Genomic DNA, 25,401 nt, shown 5'->3' on the forward strand with positions numbered 1-25,401 from the left:
TGTAGATATAGATATAGGTGTAGACATAGATATAGATAGATTTAGCTATAGGTGTAGACATAGATATAAGTGTACACATAGATATAGATTTAGATATAGATATAGGTGTAGATATAGATATACAGTAGGTGTAGATATAGGTATAGATATAGGTACAGATATAGATATAGTGTAGACATAGATATAGATAGATGTAGATAAAGGTGTAGACATAGATATAGATATACAGTAGGTGTAGCTATAGATATAGGTGTAGACATAGATATAGATGTAGATATAGGTGTAGATATAGATATAGATAGATGTAGATATAGATATAGGTGTAGACATAGATATAGATATAGTTGTAGATATAGATATATATATAGGTGTAGATATAGATATAGGTGTAGATATAGATATACAGTAGGTGTAGGTATAGATATAGTTGTAGATATAGGTGTAGATATAGATATACAGTAGGTGTAGATATAGATATAGGTGTAGACATAGATATAGATAGATTTAGCTATAGGTGTAGACATAGATATAAGTGTACACATAGATATAGATTTAGATATAGATATAGGTGTAGATATAGATATACAGTAGGTGTAGATATAGGTATAGATATAGGTACATATATATAGATATAGGTGTAGACATAGATATATATATATATGTAGATATAGATATAGGTGTAGATATAGATATAGATATACAGTAGGTCTAGACATAGATATAGATAGATTTAGCTATAGGTGTAGACATAGATATAGATGTAGATATACTGTAGATATAGGTATAGGTGTAGACATAGATATAGATATAGGTGTAGGTATAGATATAGATATATAGTAGGTGTAGACATAGATATAGATAGATTTAGCTATAGGTGTAGACATAGATATAGATGTAGATATACTGTAGATATAGGTATAGGTGTAGACATAGATATAGATATAGATATAGATATAGATATAGATATAGATATAGATATAAATAAAGGTATAGATATAGATATAGATATGCTTTTCTGGCTACATGAAGATTTCCTGTGCCTGTGTTTCAGTGACATAGTGACAATGAAAGTCAAATGCAGATGTCTGTGTAAGCAGTTTGCAAAAAAGTAAAAGACAATCAATAACTCATCAATAACAAACCAGAACATTCCTGATAGATCAACAGAAATAAAGACGAGAAAATTATTGGTTTAGTTTTGCTCTGTCACAGCCCCACAGCCCCCCCCCCCCCCCACCTTTGTCTCTCTCTTTCGCTCTCTCTCTCTCTCTCTTCCTGTCTTCAGGTACCTCAGGGGGACTTGGTGGAGCCTCGGACTCTCAGGATGAGATGAACCTCCCTGTCACTGTGACCTCCATCAGTCCTACATCCCAACATGCACCACCTTCGATTTCACAATCACTCAATAACTCATCGAACTCACTCAGGCATTTGTTACAGCTGCGTGTGTGTGTGCGTGCGTGCGTGCGTGTGTGCGTGCGTGCGCGTGCGTGCGCGTGTGCGTGCGCTGGCTGCGTATCAAGCTGCTCGGCTCAGCATCTTTTGTGGCTGCTGGCAGTCTGACAGAGTGCAGCACATTAGTGCACTGTAGTTCATTCAAGAGAGCAGCTCAACTGTAGCCACAGTCAATACCAGTGCTCTGAGAACCCAGCAGAGAGTGTGTGTGTGTTCACACAGAATGTAGGCCATGTGAGTGAGGAATCTAAAGCAAAGGGGGAGGTAGACTGGGCCTCAGTTTCCTTTAGAACACTGCTGTACTGCGAATGATTTATAAACATTTTCACTGGTTGAATGGACACGACTATAGAATTCGATAAACAACTTGTAATGTAAAACAGTTCAATCTCAGCCTGGACAGTCTCAGCCCCAGTCGTCCTCTATGTTTGTGTTTAACTGACCAGTAACCAGTGGTGGTCTTGTGAGGGAAGACTGTTGTCTGTCAGGACCAGCCTAGGGAAGCAGTGCATCATGGAGCCACAAAACCTCACAAGGAGGTGGTCAGTGAAGTGTAAGTGCTGCTTGTTTTCTGTTAGAACAACAACATGAGCAGAGACTTCCTGGAGTCTTGTAGGTCAGTTGCCACTATAACTCCCCTTAAAACTACAAATTGTCACATTTACATTTCTGTTTTTGTACACATTAAACAACTGAGACTCAATGTGTTAAAGTTCTAATCTGTAACTTTTCCACATTAAAATGTCTAAAAACAACTGGACCTGTGTTCTATATGTTGTTGAGTTGTGTTCTTACATCATCCCACATGTTTCCATCGATTCTCAAACCAGAGGAATCTGTGATTTTAATCATGGTAACGTTTCATTGGTCGCCTGTCAGTGACATCATATCCTCTATGATCATGTGTCAGTGTGTTTGTCTGACAGAAGCTCAACGTTGACTTTTATCTAGTTTTAAGCCACATTCACTTTTTCCACCTTGGTGGTTTTCAGCTCTATATTTGAACCAGATGAAGGATTTTAGTCGTCGGACGTCTGGATCTGAAGTTATCAGAGAAACAAGCTGAGGAAATGTGAGACAGCTCAGCTCCCAGCTGCTGGAGACGTCCTGTCCTGTGTCACTGAAGAGCGTCGCCGAGTTCTAAAGTGAAACTGCTTGATTCAGTGTTTGTACTGGCTTTAATCTCCTGGTGTGTTTGTTGTGGAGAGGACACCTCTGTGAAATAATCACATAAATCACATAACTGAATAACTTCAATGTTGTCACACTGTAAATAACCCACATTATAAGGCCAGATACTTTCAGTTTATTTTAATTTAATCATTTTTATAACCTTGTAGCCTATATGTGCAGCTTCACTAAAAATATTTGTTTCTGAGATGTCATTAGAAATCATCCAGGGAATGACACGGGGCCCCTTTAGGGAGGTTTCCTACTGATGTTACATAAACCTGGTTATTAAGCATTCTACTGATTAGAATCACCGGGTCTGTTTGATTCTCTGAATCACTGGCACCGAAGGAATCCGAACCGGGAGGAGCTTATGGTAGTGGTGGTGAATACAACAACTCCCGTGATCCCATGCTATTTTCATGATGTTACCTAACGCTGTCTTTTGTTAAGAGATATTAAGGTATAGAAAGGTGCTAACATGTCAGACACCAAAAATGACACATTTTCACCAGCAGGTGACGCTGTAATCAAGGTAAAGACTTTTTGGCCAGTAACTCCCACGATGTACATCACTCATTCGCTAACAATGTTAATCCTGAATCCCTGCCTCATCCCTGCTGAAAAGACTCAGTATAATGTCTCTGGGTCGAGCTGCTTTAAGGCTGAGTCCGGTACAAAGTTCTACCAATCAGCCAATGAACCAGTCATCACGATGGGCCAAGAAACCATGGTGGTCCCTGAACACTGGCTCATCATAAGCCCTTCATTTGCATAATCCTTCAACTGGGCTTCATTATATAGCATCACCATCTCTCCTTAATAAGCTGGGGGTAAACAGTGGAGCTGTTACACAGACCAGCTGAGGCTCTGCTAAAACACTGTCATATAACAGTATACACTGTATATGGTGATTCTAGAATCTGTTGGGATCCTCCCTCTTATCAGTCATATCACTCATCACAATTATGTAATAAATAATCTGACACCAATGTTGCGAATTGTCCATTAGTTGTTTAAGGGGGAGAGAGCTGCATTTAGAGATATTGCGGTGGAGTAAATTCATTCACTCACTCATGACGACCAGATGGCAGCTTTAAATAACCAGGTTTATGCAACATAAACCTGGTTATTAACCGCTTTTAACACCCTGGATTTATTAGTACTGTTGCATAAATTCATGTTTGACTGATAAATGTGCAACACATTAAGTATATTAGTTTGTATTTGTTAACACTGTAATCTTAATGGATTGGATATATATATATATATATATATATATATATATATATATGCTAATATGTGGCAAAAATATTTTTTGAGTGATTTCAAAGTTTTCTCAGATGAAAGCACGTCTTCTTTATTTGAAGCAAGGGAGACTGTGACTGTACTGGAAGTGTTGAAGTGTGGATCTGAACACAGACATGACAGTTGCTCTACACAGCCTGTGCCTTCAGGCCTCAGTGTGCTTCCAACAAAGTGTCAAAACAACAAAGACAAAAGATTCACTCTGAATCCAAATGTCCAGACTTCACTGCACTTAAAGGAGCTATTTGTAAATTTTGCTATTGCTACAAAGCCGGCGTTAGCATTAACTGCTGTTTACTTACCAGAGTTCAGCATCAAACATTCATTTACTCGCCAACAGCTGTCTCCAGAGGTGGAGACAAACACCAATGGTAACTCTGGTTTTGATTCTTTTACAATCAGGAGAGACTTCATCCATTCTGAGTCAATGAATAAACTTTATATTGCCATGTGCACTTTCAAATGTGATGTCATCACATTTTTTGTTGTTAAATTATGAACTTCTTGACATTTTTTTTTGACACTTGCCTTTGCAGGTAATAGCACATGGTATTAATGCCAGTTATTCACAGATTAAATCTAATTAGATTAATACATTTTGATTTATTGAGAAGGAAGCAATTGTAGCATTGTTGATTACTGCAATGTAAATAGAAAACCAAATAACATACTGTACATTGATGCTGAGTCATAACTGGGAGAAAGTGCATCCGAGCTGTCGATCGTCTGTCACTTATAGAGCAGATTATGTTTGGTGTTTGATTTGGCCTCCACCTGCTGGCTGCTGTGTGTCCATACAAGAAAATACATTCAAGTAACACTCGGAAAGTTACAAGAGTCTGAGCAGCAGGGAAACACATGGTGTAAAGTAGTGGAACATGAACTCTCAATAACGAAGCTGTTGCTTTGATTTGTTTGGTTCATTAAAAAAAAAAAAAGTGCCATTGACTACGACTGACACACATTTGCACAAAAAAAAAGGATTCTAAAGTTCAGCTGCTGCAAAAATGAGGCGTCATTAGTTCAGATTAGTCAAATCATCAATGGGGTTGGATCCAATCTGAAACCAGTTACAAATAAAATTCCTTTTCAACTTCTGTATCGTAAGTCAATAGGCATTAATAATAGCAACTGCATAAAGAATTGTAAAATTATATATAAATTAAATTAAATTACAATAAATAAATGATAAATCCAGCAATAAATAAAAACGGATTTACAAAAACATCAAAACATCATAAATCATAAATTTATTCGTTTATTAATAAATAATAAAACTTTTTGAGAAGGCTTTTTAAAAACGGGAATAAATTCCTGGATTCACTCTATAATTTCCATTTCCTTTTTCCAGCTGCTTTTCCTTTTGCTATTAGCTAATCAGTTAGCTTAATCATTTAGCTTCTCCTTTTAGCCTCTCTGTGACACTCTGGACCTTCAGTGCTGGTAAAACCACATCTCTCTGATTGGTTGGAAAGCTAACCAGAGGGTCTTAGGAAATGGAAACTGAAGAAGGAATCCAGGTATGTATACTCATTTTTTAAATGCCTTTTCAAATTTATTTGATTGATTTGATTTATTCATGAATTAATAAATCTATTTATGAATGGTTTATTCATCCATTTTTCCAATCCATTTTAAATGTTAAGTATTTAATGATGTTATTAATCGTTCATTTATAAATTCTTTTTACAATCCCTATTTTTAATGCCTTTTAAAATATGAAATTATGGAAATGCTTTATTATTTTTGCTGTGACATCTCGGTTCCTCCATACAAGCACAGAGCCCCTGCTGTGCTGACAGGGTGCAGGGCTTTAACCACATGTTACCACTGCTCTGTGAAGACTGTGTTTGCTCCCTACTGGGGGATTGTGTAATATTAATTCCACTCATTCTGCATGCATGATGTACTTAATGCAGTCCACCATGTTCAGTCAGTTAATCTTGTTAACTGTGTGGCTGACTTAGTGCATTTGACCAGAAGCTAAAGAGAGATCATGATTGAAGAAGTAAAAGAAAGGATCACTGGCTGTGGACCTTCATGAGTCCAGGTACTTTACCAACCTGGAACCAAATCCAAAATAGAACCGTCTACAGCCTCTTCCAAAGTTACAGTCTTTTTAATACAAAATTCCATTGTGGTGTGGGAGGGAATACATCCTGGTTGTCACAGAGATGATTCCACGAGAAAACAAACCTTGTGCCAGGACAAGATACACACTCAATCTGACTAAAGCTCAAATGATGTGTTTACTGTCATGTAGCGTTGAGAGTTAGCGTGAAGTACATTTGAGTGCATGTTTACGTGATACATGAACACAACATGCAGTATAAACAGAACCATGTTCATATCTGGTGTATCGGAGCCTGAAGTCAGACTGCTGAAGCCTCACGTCAGCTTCACCTGAGCGCACCTGCACAGGTCCTTCACCTTTACATTGTAGGCGCTCTACAAACAGACTGCTTCACAGAGAGCACAGGCACCAATAACACTTTCAACATAAACGTGGTGTTACGGCTGCGGTTGAATTGTGTTTTTTTTTTTTTTGTTGTATATGTTTTTCTTCCATGTGGCTTGAAAGGTGGCATGACGTGTGCACGAGCGAGTGTGATTGGTGCACATAATTGGCGGTTGCAGCTGATTGGGTCCTGTTGGATGTTCACCAGACACAAGGAACCAAGATTGCACCACATTTTTGTTAGTCACTGTAGGAAAGTTAGCTGATGTACTTTGGTTTTGGTTATGTTGACATTTTGTGTCTAGATAGATTTGTTTTGTTTATCATTTTGGCATTTGTCCACCCTGAAGCTGGAACACACTCTCCTCCTATTGAAAAACACTTCCTAAATAAACACACCACTTAACAGTCTATTATTTGTGCCTGTGGCGACTTGGGCCTTGAGGAAGATGGGCTATTCATGTTGTGGCCTGGCCACACCTAGACAGGACATAACAGTGGTCTGTGATGAACCTGGAAGTATCTCATAGTATCCTTTAAAATACACCATGTGGAGTTTTCTTGTATCTCTCCAATACAGTATCTATTGTGTACTCTGTTCATACATATGGACTCAAACAGTGGAGGTGTGACAAGACGCCATTCACTGATGATTCACTGAAGCTTGAAAATGAGCAGTGACATGATCAAGCTGAGGTTCCCCTCCCATATGTAACTTGTACAAGCTGCTGGTACTTGAAGAAAACCGATGTGTGAAGACTCAGCCAATGAAACAGCTTGTCATGTGCCACTATGGTTGCACACTTACAACCTTCAAGCTCACGAGCAACAAGAGACTTCTTTCCTCTTTGTATCTGTTTGTGTGTGTGAACGCAGCGTAACGGACATGTTGAAATCTTTTCCCCCTTTCAAAAACATTCAGTGGATTTTTTGGAGTATTTCCAACCTGCATTGTTCACTTGGACGTCACATTAGCTCACAGCCTTTTACTGGAACACAGTTTCATGTTTCGGTGAGATACCAGCAATAAATGACGGTGAGACAAACAGGCAGGAATGTGTGTCGTGTCATGGTAAACATTAGATTCCAAGGCTCTGAAGTTGGCAGAGAAAAACCGGGAAGTTTAAAGTTTCTGGTCAGATGAAAGGAGCTATTTGGAAGTTTTTCTCTGCTGCCGAACTTGGTTTCTTGCTGGGAGCAGGTTGTGGTAATTGACGCTTCACCAGAGCTTCGGCCATCGTTGTGTTTACAAGACAAGAGATTATAATACGTCCTCTGAGCAGCTTCGTCTTCAGGACAGACTGGAGGCTACAGTGAGTCGCTATCAGAAAGTGAGGAGACGGGCCAGAGCTAGCTGGTTAGCATGCTAACTTCAGTAGAAGAAAAGACATGATAGAGAGAAGAGTTAACATTAGCGTTTGTTTCCACCTCTGGAGACAGCTGTTGGTGACTAAAGGAATGAAGTTTGATGCTGAACTCACAATGTTTCTTCTACACTGGTGAGTAAACAGCTGCTAATGCTAACGTTAGCTATGTAGCAATAGCAAAACTTACAAATCGCTCCTTTAAGGCCCTCTGATGATCCAGTGTTTAACCTGAGCCATCCATATGATTTTCTTATATAATACAGACATATGACGATTGAAATAAACATCAACACCATGACAGAGTGTTTCCACCTTGAACTGCAGTGAACCAATGACAGTCTCATAAACAAATTCAGACAGTCAGGGTTTCATACGTCACAAACCTCAGGAACCAATCCTGTCAACTTGTGTGGACAGGGGGTGGGGCTAAATAAACCTGAAACCTTGTAGGCACAGAGAGAGAGAGACTTAGCATTAGCACAACCATTAATAATATGTCAGCCACTGCCAGTTACAAGCTAAAAAACAACATAAACAAATAAAAGATGCTAACTATGCTAACCATTCTGATCCGCCTGCTAGTCTCTGGTTCTGGTCTGGACAGACTCCACATCTGAGTCTGGGTCTGACTGAGGCTCAAACATGTGGCTGAGTCTCTCTGATGTTTCCTCCTCTAACCATCCTGATACTCTCTGCTCTCTCACCTGTACACCTGGAGCAAGCAGGTGGTGGGCGGGGCACAAGGCCTGATCCACATTTCTCAATCAGGAAGTAAGAGGAGATGAGCTTCAGACCCAGTTTTTATGTGTGAAAACATGTTAAACAACATATGAATCATGGCAGAGGATTTTTACAGCGTTCAAAACATGTCTGGAGAGGAACTTAAAACATCATAAAACATGATTGAGGATTAGTGATAAGATTAAGTTCAGATCAAGTTCAGGAGAAGCATATCCTTCACTTTCCCCAGAATTGAGTCCTGAGACTTGGAATCTAATGTCAACCAGTGCTGCATCTTCATCCAAACACAGGTGTTTCTGCCTGTCTCACTCAGCCATGGTGCTTGCTGCTCGCTCGACCAACCTCACCTCCACCACGATGCAGGGCCTCACATCAGTGAGTGATGAATGACAGAGTACGGCTATCAGCAGGGACAAAATAAAGACAAAAAAAGCAGTCAAACATCTTTTAAGTGACCTCCATGTGTATCCACATGTGTATTTTAATATTCCTATTCGCTGCTGCTGTCTTTTCAAAGCTTTCAAATGAGCATACTGTTGTTTAAAATCCTAAAAATGTGTTGTGATCACACCTGAATCAGCACTGTCAATACACTCAGGTGGCAGTCTATTAGGAACACTTAAAAACTAACAGTCTGATAAAACAGTCCTGCAATAAATAGTTTTGTTGAAACTGTTTTAGAGACTTCACTGATCAGTGTCACAAACTACAGCGTCCTGGATAATCATAGTTTAATTAATCTAACCCTCTGAAACCTTCATGAAGGTGTTGTATTAGCTTTAGCTATGTGTTCCTAATAATCTGGCAACCGAGTATAGATAATATAAAGGATTTGCAATCTGGATTTAAGGCAGAAGCGTATTGATGTGTTGTTTAATAATCCAGACTGGGCTGTTTCATCATTATTATTATTACTTGATTTCCTGAATGTAAAATGTTTATGTACAGAACATTAAAATGCAGAGGACTTCTCTTTATGTTGAGTTAAATCTGTTAAAGATAAAGGACAGAAGCAAAGATGAAGCTTTGATTTGTTGTCAATGTGTTGAAGCTGTACAGATCCATCCATGAGGACGGAGCTTAAATTCAGAGGCAGTGAATAAACAAAAATCTGAAACTGATGGCAACATGACACAAAAACTCTGTCCCACAAGAAGTCTCTTTCTTTCTCAGAACAGTGCGCTTGTTTTTGCTTGTGCTCTGTCTTTGCTAGCAGAGTTTCGGAGGCGTCCACCGCACTCAGCTGAACAGAGACACGTCTGCTTTATCTTCTGCCCGTCGCTCTCCTGCTCTCATCTCCTCTGACGTCACCGTCCTGTCAGTCTCCACCTCTGTTTCGCCTGAGGTCGTCTGTGTATGAGACTCAGACCAGGCCTTGTTTTTGTGTCTGTCTGTGCGTGTAGAGACAGACAGGTGGCTGAGCGGCTTCTGTTGGCCGTCTGTCTACTGGCCGGTCTTCTTGTCCTTCTGGAAGCTGAAGCTAGTCCGCCGGCTCAGCTTCCGCTGCTTCTGGGCAAAGTAATCAGCCCGAGAGGAGCTGGCCCGTGACTCCAGGATGTAGTTCACCTGAGAAACAAACAGTTTTATCCATGAAATGGTTTCAAATGTTACTATGATACATTCAGCTTTACATCTGACATCCACAGGCATTTACCAAAAATACAAAGACGACATATCATCAGAACTACAATGACACTCGTACCTCCACCCAGGCCAAACAATCGCACGTCTCTCCAGAGTCCAAGTGAATGTTTGTACCAAATCTGAAGGGTTTCCCTTGAGGAATTTTCAAGATATTACACTCATGGCCAAAATCATGTTTTGTGATGTCACTGTGACTTTGACCTTTGGCTACCAAAATCTAATCAGTTCGTCCTGGAGTCCTAGGTTGTGTCTGAAATCACTCACTCATTCACTCCTCCCTCCTCACTATCCAGGGCGTTCCATGTAGAGGACTATACTGTGAGCTCATCAGTAAAATGAAAAACACTTTCAGACACTCGGGACATTTTCTCTGCACTGTTTGTAGATATTGCTTGGTTAGTGACCACGGGTTGTACACTACTTTTCACAATGCATTGTGGGATACTATGAGTCCACTATATATACTATAATAATTGCCACTATACTATAAATGGCAAACTCCCTACATAGTGGTCTATATGGGGAGTAGTGAGTGATTTCGGACACAGCCCAAGTGAATGTTTGTGTCAAATTTGAAGAAATTCCCTCAAGGCATTCCGGAGATAATGCGTTCACAAGGCCAAAACCATGTTTTGTGAGGTCCCCAAGACCTTGACCTTTGACCACCAAAATGTAACCAGTTCATCCTCGAGACCAAGTGAATGTTTGTGCCAAATTTGAAAAAGTTCCCTCGAGGTGTCGACGGATAGACAACCCAAAAACAACATGACTCTGGCTCTGACTGTCGCCGGCATGGAGGCATAAAAATAAAAGTCGTCTGATAACATGAATGATTTTGGAGATAGGAAAGGTCCAGTACATTTAAACTACACTTCAGTTCTATACTCTCTGCTGCCACTCATCTCCTTTACATGTCACTATATGATATTGGATTATAAACAGAGACAGAGACGCCCTGGAACAGACTTGATCCAGACTTTGACTTGAGAAAAGACAAATAGGAAAAGCACATTCAGACAGAACTCACCTTCAGCACTATCTCATTGACAGTAGCAGCGTCAGACTCAAAGTAGAGAGGCTTGTAATCGTGGTTGCTTAGATACGTGAGCTTGAATATTGCGTGGCCTGTAAGACAGAGAGGAGAAATATCACAGAAACTGACAACAGCAGAGATGCACAGATCACACCTTCTGTCTCTGTCTGCACATCTTCAGTCACGTCTTTGTGTGAACTGAGTCATCATCTCAGTTTACTTTCAGAGGAATCATGAATTTACGCATCATTTCTCATCTTAGAAAACAGGACATTGTAAAAATTGAAAACAGGAAAACAACTGGATGTATGTAAAAAATAAATTCTTATGGAAAGACAAAATGTTAAAATGTACATGATTGATATTTGCCAACAAGACAGATAAGTGTGATACCACTGTTAAAAGACTGTGAGCCTGTAATAGAGTTCAGAATCAATGCCATCTAATATTGATGTCAATAAATCAACTTCAGCCCAGACCTCAGAACAGAACAGAAAAAAAAACATTCATAGAATAAATGAGTTTCTGATTTACAGAAAGAAATATCCGCTTTAAATTCATGTATAATTTATTTTATCTAAGTAACATCTTCATATGAACTTGTTTTATTTGGAATGAGGAACTTCTTAGAGTCTGACCAAACTTATGTTAAATAAAGTGTTTTATGTATCTGTTTTACTTGTCTTATTTTGTTCTAACTTTAAGATAAACATGTAGAGAGAGTCTGAGAGAGAGAGAGAGAGAGAGAGAGAGAGAGGACAGGCTGCAAGGAAGCTCTAAGTTAACTGAAAAAGATGTTTTCTATTTTTTTTTAATCTTAGGCAGTTTAACTACTGACGTTTGTACCTGTTAAGATTTTTCACTGGACTTGAGCTTAAACTTCAATTAAAAACATGAACTAAGGAGGAAACAGAGGTGGTTTCTACTGTGAACATCATGCAGAGACAGTGAGTCACTGTGTCCGTGCTTCACTCACTGGGGCTTCTCTCCTCTACAAGGTCACAGGCACAGAGGTGATCCGAGTCGATGGAGATGGGTTTCTGCCGAATCCAGAACTTAGTGCTGGCCTTCTGATTGGTGACAGGATCGATCTCCACCTTCTCTCCTGAAATGCCTGAAGAAAAAGATATCCGTCAGTTCATGATGAAAAACACATGATGACCCACTAACACACTCATCATCGTCGGAAAACAAATTGAGGAGAAACAGAGGTTTATGTTTTTAATTTGACCATGGACAAATATAATTGCTGCATCACCTGATATGTTTATCCCACTCTGACACTGAGCTCTCAGGATGTCTGTCAGTGAAAATATCTGAACGACTATTGGATGAGTTGTCATGAAATTTGGTCCGAACATTCATCTCCCTCTCACGATGAACAGTAGTAACTTAGGTGATTCTCTTACTGTTATGTTCAATTGGTCAGATTTTTAATTTGTCTAATACTTTGGTTTTTATTTCTGCTGAACATCAGCATGTTAGCATTTAGCAGAGTTCTTAGCACCGTAAAGCTCTTTATAATCTTGTATATGCAGAACTGCTGATGTGTCATGCACTTGCACATTCTTAGAAAAGCCAAGAGTAACTGTTTGATTGTTTCAAATTCTTTTGAATGGCAGTAAACAGCATGTGAAGATCCCTGAAAAAGTGGGACTCGACAGAACGGGGACACCTCAAGCTCCATCACAGCCGCCAGCTGTGACAGCTGTGCTCACATCATAGAAAATCTCTCTATTTGTGTTGGGTGAACTTCCATGATCTGAATTTGTGAAAAGATATTAAAGCAGCAGAACCGTGAACTAAATAGCCAGACACAGGACACACTCCTCTGCACACACCAACACACACGGCTGCTGGTGTATGAAGATTTGTTGTTGGTCAGTCACATGGTTGAATGTGTGGAATAAAGAGATATGATAAATCAAGGTGTCAATCAAAAGGCAGCATCCATCTCCTACTAGGTCTGCTCGATTATGGTAAAAATCATAATCACGATTATTTTGATCAATATTGAGATCACGATTATTCAGCACAATTTCTCATTGACTTTGGAAAAGGACATACAAAATTATTTCCAAACAAAAAGCGCTGTGTCTATGTAATTATTCCCGTTATACACAATTTGAGTTAAAGATATCTGAGCATGATGACATAAAAACTTCTGTGTAGGGAAAAGCGCAAATGCATCATAGACAAATGTCTTCATCAGAAACAGACTTGGTGAATGTGAGAGAGAACTTTTATGTTTTTTTAACAAATATGAAATCTGTTTTCCTAATTCCTTCAGTATCAAGAGCAGAACCGATAAAAATTTGTTGTGAAACAGAACGCCACACAATGTTTCTCAATTATCTTGTTTTTATAATAGTTGGAGGCCAAAATCATAATCGAAGAAAAAATTCAATTAAATGCACAGCCCTAGTCTCCTACTGCGCCTCATTTTGAGTCCCAAAGTGAGGCGCTGGTCCTCATGGAGGTCTGAGACATGATGAAACCTTAGCATACCTGGTGACCTCACAAGCTACAATAATGACCTCAGACTTCTAAGGCCAAGAGTTGGCATACCATTGCCAATTATTTTTAGGTCACAGGTTTTGTAAGAAAAGTCTTATTAAAGGACTAGAACAGTCACTGTGTGGGAGATCAGAGCTGCTAATGTTAATGATGCTAATGTTCATGTTGAATTTGGAGAGTATTATCTAAAAGATGTTTGTCCAACTCATCCTTGAAGCATTGTGAGTAAGCAGCTGAGCACGGCTGTTATAGGGAACTAGAATCACCTCCTTGTGGTTGTATCTCTCCTCACTGAGACTAGTTTCAGGTTACATCCCTGTTTATCCAGTCATAGAAAATATGAACCATTTCAATGAAATTTTGTCATAATTGCTGTGTGAAGTCTCAAGTTATGGCTAAAAAGTGTTTTGTGTGGTCACACTGACCTTGACCTTTGACCACCAAAATCTAATCAGTTTATCCTGAGTCCATTTTTGTGCCAAATTTGAATAAATTCCCTCAAGGCGTTACTGAGATATTGTGGCCACGAGAATGGGATGTACGGATGGATGGTCGGACGGATTACCTGAAAACAATGAGGAATAAAAACTACAGCCTGACTAGCTCTACCATGCAGTACCTTATTTCTATGTTTGAGTTAGCATGGTATTGTGTATGTAGCTAATGCATTTTAGGATGCAGAGTTTTCATTTTAAAATGAGTGTAAGAAAAACAAAACAGTTGTCTGAAGGAGCTCTGGGCTTTAAAATAAATCAATAACAATCGCGATATAACTTTCACAAAAATGTTTGCTATAATTACTTTCAATGCTTAGAGAGCATGAAAAGACATGTAACTGCCAATCTGTCTCAAATCCAGGACCTATTATTTCTGGTATGGAGTGGTAAATCTGCCAATGACAGTTTGACAGTTTTGCAACCTGCAGTAAGAAGGATGTACCTAGCTGGACGTCTGTGGTGAAGCGCAGCTTGTGGATCATACTGATCTTGAAGGACTTGTAGTGGTGACTGCTCAACATGTCTTGGACTGTGGTGATGTCAATAGGTGGGTCTTCCTCCGAACTCTCCTCCCCCCTGGAGCCTGGAGGCAAAAGGAAAAAAAAAGAGAAACATTAAAAACTTGAGTCTTGTTTTGGCTCCAGGCATTAAAATACAATCACACTCTACATTCAGGCCTTTGGGATTTTATCTTTATATGACAATGATGCTGTCTTTGTATCACATCTGTTGCATCATAAACACACCCAATCATCCTGAGCCCACAGGCTACACCTGGCTACAGGTGAGCTCTTAGAAACACTCGAAAGAGTGGATGAGTGGACAATGTGAATTTAGAATGTTATGCTGTTGCTGTTGAAATAAAAAAAGTGTATCCTTTACCAGCAGCTAACAGTCCTTTTGTTTGTGCTGTCTACATAAAGACAACATGGACTGCAATAAATATTTCGATTCATTCTTTAGTCCAAACTGTCCTAAGATGTGAAATCAGTGTTTAAACAGTTACATCTATGACCACAGAGTGAAGCTGGTGGAGTGGAGCCAGCTGTGAGTTATTCACTGAGAACATGAGGCAGTTGTGGTGATGGAACGTACTGTTTTCTCGGACAAGGCAGAACTCCAGGGTGCTCTGGGTCTCCAGCGTCAAGTCCAGGTCTACTGCCACGTTCGGCTGCGTCTGCTTCTCCAGACGATACATGGGCCCTGTTGGAGAGAGTCAGACGACAGCAACACACCTCAGCGTTTCGTGAGTTTTGGAGTTGGGTGGAGGACAGCTCTCATTCTTGTTGATGCTGGAGAGCTCCATCCTGAAGGATAATTGTGTTTTTTTTTTTTTTTTGTTTTTTTACTTCTTTTCAGGTCAGTTTTTGGTCATGAATCCTACTGGTAATAATCGGGCCGTACTCATCAGCAGCCGGCAGCAGTAATCTTTTTTTCTTTTACTTTTTTCTATTCTGGATTTTGTTTGTTTTTTCAACATCTTATCTTGTCTAGACTGAAGAGCAGAGCAGGAGATAAAGGAGGGGTTTGCTGCTTTGATGCACAGTGTTGACTCTGCAGATGTGGAGCGCTGATGAAGTTCGTTCTACAAGAGTTTGATGTAACGTTCAGAGGCAGAAGGAACTTATAGGCAGGAACACCATTTCATTTCATTATCTCGTGTGGTTTGTTGATTGTTTATTGCTGCAGCTTGGTTTGGTCTTGATGTTGAATATTGTCATTAGTATCTTTAGGAGTTAGGAGACAACTGCTCTTACGATGACGATGCTAAATGAGGGAATCTTTCACTGCACGTTTCTTAGGGATATTCAATATAGTATATAATAGTATATTGTAGCCTGTTATTTAGCTGCTGTTGCTGGTTGCTCTTTGAAATACATGTGGTAAGATAATCAGTTTTATGGTGGTGTTGTGCCATAACTTTAGCGCTAAAAAACACTAATCAATCCCCTCTCTCTCTCTCTTGCTCGCTCACTCGTTCAATGAGTAGACATACTGTATGTGTGTGTAGGAAACCTAAAGGGAGCCTACAAGCAGACAGGTGGTTGTTGTGCATACTATGAAATATAATCCTGCCAGCACCAGTGTTACTCATGAACTTAGGCTAAACTGTTGGTTTGTTTCCAAACCAGTGTTGCATGTCTGTAAAACTGCCTTCTCAGGAAACAATTCAAATGTCCACTAGCCATAGCCTTTAGAAACAGAAGTAAAGCCGGAATGAAAGAGATGAGGCCAATCTAGTTTGTCTGATGTGTCTTCTGATCAGGAGGAAGAGTATCCACATTAACAATCTGCTGTTACAGCCTCCTCCTGGCTGCATCCCACCGCCTCCCTCATCTCTTATAAGCAGTGTTTGGCAGTTCTATTTCATATAAAGAAGACATCACACTTCCCTGTGTCTGGTCTGTCTGTAGTGTCACTGTCAGGTTAAAGGGAGCGAGCTGTAAATGATACCTGAGCCTTTCTGTGAGCCTTTCCTCTTCTTCAGTGCTTTCTGGAGGATCTCTTTCATGGTTACCTTCAGACTGTCCACAGGGATCAGAGAGAAACCATGAGCAGCGTTTCTACAAGGGAGAAAGCAGACGAAGGTTGAGAATGACTGTGTATTTACCTCCATCATCCAGACAGACAGAAAGGTGGACCACTGGACCTGGAACAGGACAACTGAAGACTGGCTTCTTTAGTTATGACTGAAGTCAATAACTGTATGAGCCTGTATTTTCACAGCAGTAACACAATCCGCTGATGTGTTTGTGTTGTGAATATATTTTGTTTATTTATCTACTCTGTTATCTGGACTGAAAGTCACTACAATATTACACTGGGATAATCTGATAAAAACTCTTACTATGTTGACTCCTGGCGTCCACACGACTCTAGAGTTTTTTGAGTACCTAAAACCGAGACTTTTGGAAACACTGCCGTTTTAGTTTGAAAACTCTGGGGTTGTGCTGTATCTGGACGGTCAGAAACTGAGACCTTCGGAAACAATGACACAAACACCCATGGTCTCTCCTGATTGGCTCGCATCAGTTTCGACTACCAGTGGTCAATACAACACGGATTCAAGTGTTACTGACCTTGTTGTCTTTGCTAGCAGCTGTTGTTTATTTCTGTATTTTAATGCTACAACTGTCTTTGCTGTTCTGAGCAAGCTCTCTTTTACACGGACGCCATCACACACAATATATACGAGAGACAATAATCCATAAGTGTAAAAACTATTTTGAATGGATATGCAATATACAGTGTAATGTATAAAAACAATGAAAGCCACAAATGAAAGCCATAAAACATATAATATAGGACATGCTCCATAAAAGCAATATGACTCAGTTGAAGCACACATTCACACTGCCATGAGTCAGCAAAGATTTAAAAACATTAAAAGGGATTAACTCATCTAATTTGAATCTTTTCCGCATGTTATTCCACTTGTGTGGAGCAGAAAATTAAAAGCCAATTTCCCAGTCTCAGTGCTAACACACTGATTCTCAAGGACCTGATGGTCTTGGGACCTAGTGCAGTGTGAAGTTGACCTTAAGCTAATAAGAAATGTCAGGTACCCAGGAAGTTTGCCAATAACTGCAGAGTAGACAATCTGCTTCTTGTTTACACCAACACACCAACATGTATGGTCATGTGATGTGTGTTTTCAGGTGTGACAGTGTGGACAGAGATCAGAGATGATTTCTGATATGATTTTAATAAGGATCCGTCTGATCAAAGAATAATTAAACATCATGATCATGAATCTGAGCAGACAACCAATGCTAGCTTTAGTATTTGACAGTTTATGACACTTGGCGCTACAGACACATTTCAACAGGCAGCAAAGGAGTGTCAGTACACACAGTTCAAAGGCAACACATTCTGCAGTGCAGATGTTGAGCAGCATTGTGCTGTATTCTACAACGGGCCTGGAAACATCAGGATAAACATTTACATATACACCCACATGTTGATTATATGCATGAGTATGTTTCTGACTTACATTCTGACAAACAGCGACTGTCTGGAGGCGAGGCCAGGCGAGGAGTATTTCTCCACCAAGGCCAAAGTGCTGAAACCAAACTTGTGGATTGGCTCATTGGAGTCGAGAGGAGGGAAGTCAGTGTCCACCTCGCCGTCATCCTCTGCGATGTGGAGGCAGTAGGCGTTAACATTCTCACTGTGGAGAGACAGAAGCAGAGTGTGTTACCGAGACTGTCAGTGTAGGAAACTGCTGTTAACACACCTTAACACACTCACTTGAGTTTAGGTTCTCGTCCCTCGCTCGTGTACTGCCAACAGATGAGACCGATGAGGTCGTGGACGCGGGCATTGGCGATGGTTACCACTGTCATGGGATGTAGTTTCTCCTGAGCCACCTGCATTGACAGGTACACGTCGATCTTCTTTGTAGCTGTTGTGCCAATGTGGCCCTGAAAGGTGAAGAGGGAGAGAGCAGAGAAAAATCCTGATTACATAGAGTGAAAAAAACTAAAACCTTTCACTCTCACGGTTTGAATTTACTTCTTTTCACTTGGTGGGCGGGGGCACAAGGCCTGATCCACATTTCTCAATCAGGAAGTAAGAGATGAGCTTCAGACCCAGTTTAATGTGTGAAAACATTTCATTCATTCATTTTCTACCGCTTATCCTCTAGTAGGGTCGCAGGGGGGCTGGAGCCTATCCCAGCATCTTTTCGGGCGAGAGGCGGGGTACGCCCTGGACAGGTCGCCAGTCCATCGCAGGGCAAACACATAGAGACAGACAACCATTCACACTCACCTCACCTATGGTCAATTTAGAGTATCCCATTAGCCTAGTCCCCATTTTGCATGTCTTTGGACTGTGGGAGGAAGAGGTGGAGAACCCACACTTGCACGGGGAGAACATGCAAACTCCACACACACTCGAACCCGGAACCTTCTTGCTGTGAGGCGACAGCGCTAACCACTGCACCACCGTGCAGCCGTGTGAAAACATGTGAAACTAAATATGAATCATAGCAGAGGATTTTTACAGAGTTTAAAACATGGAGAGGAACTTTAATTATCGTTATCATTTGCAGTATTACAATTTGGTAAATGGACCGCACTTATATATCACTTTTCTAGTGTTATCGACCCATGCAGAGCTCAAGACGTGCTTGAAAGTAATTTTCATTGACACAAAACTTCACTCTCACAGTTTCTGAGGTAAAACTATGAATGAAGGTTTACTGAAGTCAACTAATCCTTAATTCACAGTAACTTTTTTTCATTTCAAAGGTTGTTTCAGTCAAATAGAAAAAACAACGCAAAATTAATCAATCTGCCTATTTTTACTTCTCATTCATGATACATTTATTTTTAAATGATAAAAAGAAACTGGGTTCAATTTTGAATCACTCGCCTTGCCATCGAATTTGGAGTACTCATTGAAGGGGTTGTTGAGCTGCTGGGGACACTGCTCCAGTCGCAGTGAGAGGGTGGATTTGGTGCCTGTCGTCCGGGGCCTGTCTTTATAGTCCCGCTTTTCAAACAGAGTCCCCAGATCCTCCACTGCACCGAGAGCATGAGAGCAGAAACAACATGCAGCAGATACCTGATTATTTTCAGGAACACTGACAACAGTGACAGTTTATTTTGTTCTTAGTGCTGGAACATATCCAGAAAAGGAAGGATTTCATGCAGAATATTTGATTACAATTGCATGTATTTACCAGTCGTGACCAGTTCAACCAAAGACTGGTTTTCTTGTGTTTTTACTTGAATTTTAAAAAAGGTAAAATGATCCAAAATCTTTCCTCCAATCCAAAATAAAGATTACAATATGAAAATGATTTGCTGTAGCCAAATTCTTTCTCTCTTTTCCCACAGAAACAAAGTGAAAAGTGAACGGTATATTTTTACTACAAAATCAATTGTGATTGATGCTTTGATATTTGGATATTTATGTAAAATTGTAATAAACAGTACCTGATTGGGAGGACGACCTCTCTTTCCACTGAATGTTTTTACATTTGATTTGGTTCTGCCGTTCTTTCCGTAGCCGTTCAAGTCTTTGGGCTGAAAAGAAAAAACAACTTTTAAGTTTCTATCACAAAAACGAGTCAAAATCACTACAAACCTGATGAAATAGAAAAATTCACATACACATAAATTGTAGTATAAAAATATCAGAACACCTGGCCCGTGAGAGGAATACAAGATCAGCTGAGACAGCTGCAGACACCACCCACATGTAGTTGTTTTCTGTTATAATCTGTTTGGAGGACACGTTCCAGGCAGTGGATCATCATCTACTTGTTTCGGGCATTACGGTACCCAGTGGATCACATGTGCAGATGCTACCCTTGAAGCGTAGTGGCTGAACGGACTGTGTACGTGGTCATAATAACTTGGTGGGTAGATGCATGTCTGCACCAGAGCCACACATACACCCTCTGATGACGACGTTTAAGTCGTGTTGACCCTTGTGGATGCAGACAGTGTAACTTTGGCCTTACAGGTTGTAGTTGTAGCATTCAGAAAACCTTGTTATTAATGACACCGGAGGCCAGTAAGTACCGGGAGAAACAGAAGGAGCAGTCTACACATTTGTCAGCACCAGAACATGTGGAGGTTTGAATGGGAGTAACTAGAGCTGCAGACAAGAGACTGGTGGCGACGTAACAGCGAGTTTAGGGAAGGAAAGTCTAGCGGCGACAGTGCAACATCCTGGACTTACCTGCTGGAACATGCATGTGACACGCTCTAAACCCAAATGACAGACACACAGAGTTGAAAAGGAAAAGGATTTTTTGACAGTCCACCAATGTGGCGGCACACCGGGATTTGTCCTGGTGGACGTGATGGCTAGTCCAACTACACAAAACAGAAGAAGAAAGGCATTGAGGCGAGGTGCTCGGGAGCATTAACCTCATATCCTTTGGGTTTCCTTCGATAGAGATCAGTCAAATGTCCATTATAGGTAAGTCCGGGAAGGTGACGTTTCAATCCATTCACACAGTGGCAAGAAAAAGGTGATTAATACATGTAAATTTCTTCTCATTCTTACGTATAATACCTTTAAAGTTTTTATCCCAGTAATCTTACCAGCAGCCCCAGGTTTCTCGCGGCTTTCTTGCTGGAGTCCTGATGAAACAGCCACCACAGGTCAGTTCTCAAGCTCAAGTCTGAAAGTTTCAGGATTGCTGCTGTCTACCCACAACCACAACCACGACCGGCACTCCACCAGACTTAGTAAAACATTCAAGGGAGCCAAAAGGAGACGTGTCGTCTACCTTTGGACTCCCTCTATCACCAAAACCACATTTACCTTCCAAATAAAACACCTGAATGTAGCTTAGAATAGATTCAAACTCTTCATTTGATTGAAACTCACTATACTCAGTTTTTACAGCACATCATGTTACACACCCACATCCCAACCTGAACACGGTATATTCATTTCATGACTGATTTGATGATTTCATGGTGATTAGGACACCAAACCTTGAGATTTAAGTGGCTACCACAGGAACGTCTGTATTCTGACAAACATTGTTACTGAAAGTAAATAGAAAGATTTAGGATATTTGTCTCTCACATGAAATGTGTTTTGTCTTTGTGCTGGAGAAAAGTGACCCAGATATTTTCCAGGGCTTAAACATAATAGTTGTCAAACATTCTGTTTAATGTGGTTGCCTTGTTGGCAACCACCTTTGGTGTGTTGGGGAAAAAAATCCCTGCGTCCCTCCCTTTTAGTGTAGAACTGTCTAACCAGATATTTGAGAGCACTGCTGCTCAGAGGATAACAGTTAGACCAAAACTGTCACAGCCAAACCCAAATGGAAGCGAAGCAGAAATGTAATCAAAGTTTGGAGGACAACACAGACAAAATCGAAACAACAGATCAAAATAAAAACAGCAGAAATACACACTTGTAGGAAGTAAATTCACATTTCATCTATTCATCATCACTTCATCAGCTCTGAGAGAATTTTATAAATACACTAACTGAGCACTTTATTAGGAACACGTGTGCTCCTACATATTAATGCTACTATCCAATCAGCCATTAAGATGCTTCAAAAATCCTGACCGGACATGATTCTTGGATCTTCACAAACAACTTGTGCTACTCAGAATGGTGCCAACAACAAAAATTCTCCCAAATTGTACCATCTTCTAATGGCTCCTTCCAGCAGGATAATGCTCAATGTCAAAAAAGCTAAAATCATCTAAAACTGGTTTCAGCAACATGTAGGGAAAAATCCTGCTCAACTTGGGGAAATATGAGAGAATATGAATCAGAATTATCCTGCAGGACCACTTTAATAGAGTGATATAATTAACTTGGGAGTTTGTTTTCAACCTGTTTGTCTGGTGGCACATGTTTCTTAACCCATCTGACCTGGCCGGAGCAACAAATTTTTTTAATAATGAGTAATTTTCTTTTCATTTTTTAAAAATCTTGTGATCCTGTAGGGGCAAGTTAGTGTAAGCGCACTTTACGCTAGAGCTCAGAGCCAAAGGCATGGGGCCGTCATAATGGCTTAGTGGTGTAAGACATATAATGTGTTGTGTCAACATCTCCAGTTAGATTCCAGCTGGGGATCTTTCCTGCATGTAATTCCCTTGCTCCAGCCGCATATTTCCATATCTATGTCTACTGTCAACTATCTAATGAAGTTGATGAGTGAAGCCAAAGACACTTGAGTCCCACTCCTTTGCCATAGCCGCTGACTTACATTTAGTTCTACAAAGTGTCACTTTTCTTCTAAATGGCATAATAAACAAAACAACCCAACACGAACTTTACAAACTATATTGGCATTAATCATAATAAACAATTAAGAAAATTCACACAGTGAACTACAATGTAACCCCATGCTTTCCACCCGAGCAGCGACAACCTTCAATAGCACACACAATTTGACTTGAGCCTCACTAAACCACTGGCCCAGATTACACACACAAAACCCCTCCAAACAACAGCAGAACAGGCTTTCTGGCTGCCCCTGCCACGATGACAGGAGGGAGGTGTGCCCATCAGAAAGCCTGCCCTGCTAACCGGCCAGAGCCTGGAAATGAGCCTACCTGTGTTGGAACGCCGCCGAATACCAAAGTCCCAGCTGGAGGTGATGTCCATGGACTGAGAGAGATCACAGGCATGATTGTCCGTCACGCTGCTGCCCTCCTCACTCAGGGAGCCTGACCCCGTTGACCCACAGCTGCTGCCGGGCACCAGAGCCAGCTGGCACTTCTCCAGATCCACATCCTGGTCTATTAGTACCATCTCACACATTCCTGTGTCATCACTGGTCACATGAGACTGTCTAATGTGGGCCAGAATAATGGCTGGATTGTCCAAGAAAGCCATTTCCTCTGCTTTATAAAGTTCGGCTTAGAGCTTTGGATGTTTTCTCTTTGTCTCTCGTCTTGCCTGTAAGACAGAGGTACTCTTTCACGTCCTTTTTAGTCTCTCTCTGAGAGTGCTGAAGCAGTAGCTGATGACAAGTGGACAGCAGCCATCTTTTCCATCTCCTTTTTCTGATTATTCTCTCTGATCCAAGGTAGGAAAGGTGTCAGTACCTGTTTGGAGTAAGATAACAGTTATTACATGGTGCAGGCTGAAGCTTAAGGATCGGTTTAAAAAACAAATGTTTTAACTTCTCTAAAGATCATTTAGTATAGTGGGGAGCAACTTCCTGGTTTGGCATGTTCCAAACATGTAATATAAAGATTTTTATGCAACTATGAATTTGATTTGATGTTGAAGGAAAGACACAGTGACACAAATCATAGCATCAGTGTTTCTCAAAATGGACTACCCACTATTGTTTTGGCAAAAATAAATACAAAACACTAAGTATTCTATCTATAATACAGTTTATTTGTTGTTTAAATCATATAGTCCAAAAAAACAGAAGTAAAGCAGAGCCTGATAACACCGCCAATCAACAGTCAAATCAATTATGCGATTTTGTTATTGTCATAACACTGACTGCTTGAACAGGATGTTAGCCATCACTGGACACTTGTATTTAACAGTAAACAAATGGCCTCTCCTCTAAATAGTTAAGTTTCACTTTTCTGAGTATTTACACTGTGGACAAAAGGCTGTTGATAATTTAAACAAAGTGATGAGAGCTGTGACGAAGGACATAACAACCCCATCCCCCGGTGTGGCATTAGCCTGGCTGAGATAACTGAGTTAGCATGTCAAATGCAGAATACTCTAACGTCTACAGCGTTAGAACGTCATCTAATGTTAACAAGCAAACGTCAGATTAACCGCAGCATACTGTTACAATCATATCACATAGTTCACACTGTGTGCGGGGTCTTATTTCATGTTTAAAAGCCAGTTTCTGCAAAGAGCTTCTTCGACTGACGCTAACTGCAGCTAATGCTAATCTGCAATGTGGTGTCAAGTTTGCTTTGTCACTTGGTACAAACCATTGAATGTTGACAGTTTCATGGTCAGCGTCTCTCAAACAAGAAGTGGCTCATATTTGGTCTTAAATACCTTCACCCTACAACCCAGTTAGGTAGTGATGATTCCCAGTAGCTAGTTTGACGTTAGCTGATGTAGCTATTGTGTTTGCTAGCTATTCTGAACCTAGCTAACTGGCTAACTTAAAAGTCCTGCACTTTAGCTAAGTCGGCGTTCACTTGGTAGAAGTAGCAGCAAAGCATAGAACTGGTATTCACACTATAAAAAATTAACCACCAATGTCGGTCCAAATTGCATTGTGTGTATCTAGTTAGCTCATAAGCTGGTTTAGGCTAAAATCACTAAAGCTTTCTTTGGTTAGCTGTCTGTGGTTAGCTGTTACCATAGCCTCTCAGAGTAGTTAGTTCATGACGGCGTCCCACCTTTAGAGGTCCCACACGAAAAGATGTCCACACTGCCTCATTTTATCCATGCATACTCCCAGTAATGACAATAACTCTATTCATTAGTAATAATGCAACATAGCAAGATCATCTGTGCTCTGCCTTGCAGTGGTAGTTCAGTTTCACTTCCGCTTTCATTCCTTCAAAGTAAAAGACAGCGACTATTCCGATTTAGTTTTTGCGCAAAAACATGTAATTAATCAACAAAATGCCCCCAGACCCTATATTCTTGCCATACTTTTTTTTTGCATTTGTCTCTTTATGATTGTTTTACCTTCAGCTTTACTCAACATTATTTACATGTTAACTGTTTGTTATTTGAGTGATATATCAACATCCTCATTTCCTTCTACTTCTA

At 40.3% G+C, this 25,401-nt stretch overlaps 1 protein-coding gene across 1 annotated transcript; it reads right to left on the reverse strand.

Annotated features, from left to right (window-relative positions):
* Positions 1 to 8,540: 8,540 nt before the first annotated feature.
* Positions 8,541 to 25,169, reverse strand: mapkap1 (MAPK associated protein 1). Its single transcript, XM_056404106.1, has 12 exons — positions 25,023 to 25,169; positions 23,241 to 23,735; positions 20,136 to 20,225; positions 19,570 to 19,718; positions 18,442 to 18,614; positions 18,185 to 18,361; positions 16,645 to 16,754; positions 15,286 to 15,393; positions 14,633 to 14,773; positions 12,153 to 12,290; positions 11,171 to 11,268; positions 8,541 to 10,065 (listed from the first exon to the last, which is right to left on the reverse strand). The coding sequence occupies exons 2-12, from the start codon at positions 23,521 to 23,523 to the stop codon at positions 9,943 to 9,945; spliced, it is 1,590 nt and encodes a 529-aa protein (XP_056260081.1). The 5' UTR covers positions 23,524 to 23,735; positions 25,023 to 25,169; the 3' UTR covers positions 8,541 to 9,942.
* Between the last annotated feature and the right edge of the window lie 232 nt (positions 25,170 to 25,401).

This window comes from Seriola aureovittata, chromosome 18 (genome assembly GCF_021018895.1).
Source record: "Seriola aureovittata isolate HTS-2021-v1 ecotype China chromosome 18, ASM2101889v1, whole genome shotgun sequence".
Lineage (NCBI taxonomy): Eukaryota > Metazoa > Chordata > Actinopteri > Carangiformes > Carangidae > Seriola > Seriola aureovittata.

Bases quoted from the DNA above. Each gene is read 5' to 3' on its own strand.
- mapkap1 (XM_056404106.1), bottom strand. From the start codon at position 23,523: ATGGCTTTCTTGGACAATCCAGCCATTATTCTGGCCCACATTAGACAG. The intron at 18,615-19,569 runs GCGAGTGATTCA...TTCACCTTTCAG, and splicing joins ACTCCAAATTCGATGGCAAG to GGCCACATTGGCACAACAGC. The intron at 10,066-11,170 runs GTGAGTTCTGTC...TTTGTTTCTCAG, and splicing joins TCAATGAGATAGTGCTGAAG to GTGAACTACATCCTGGAGTC.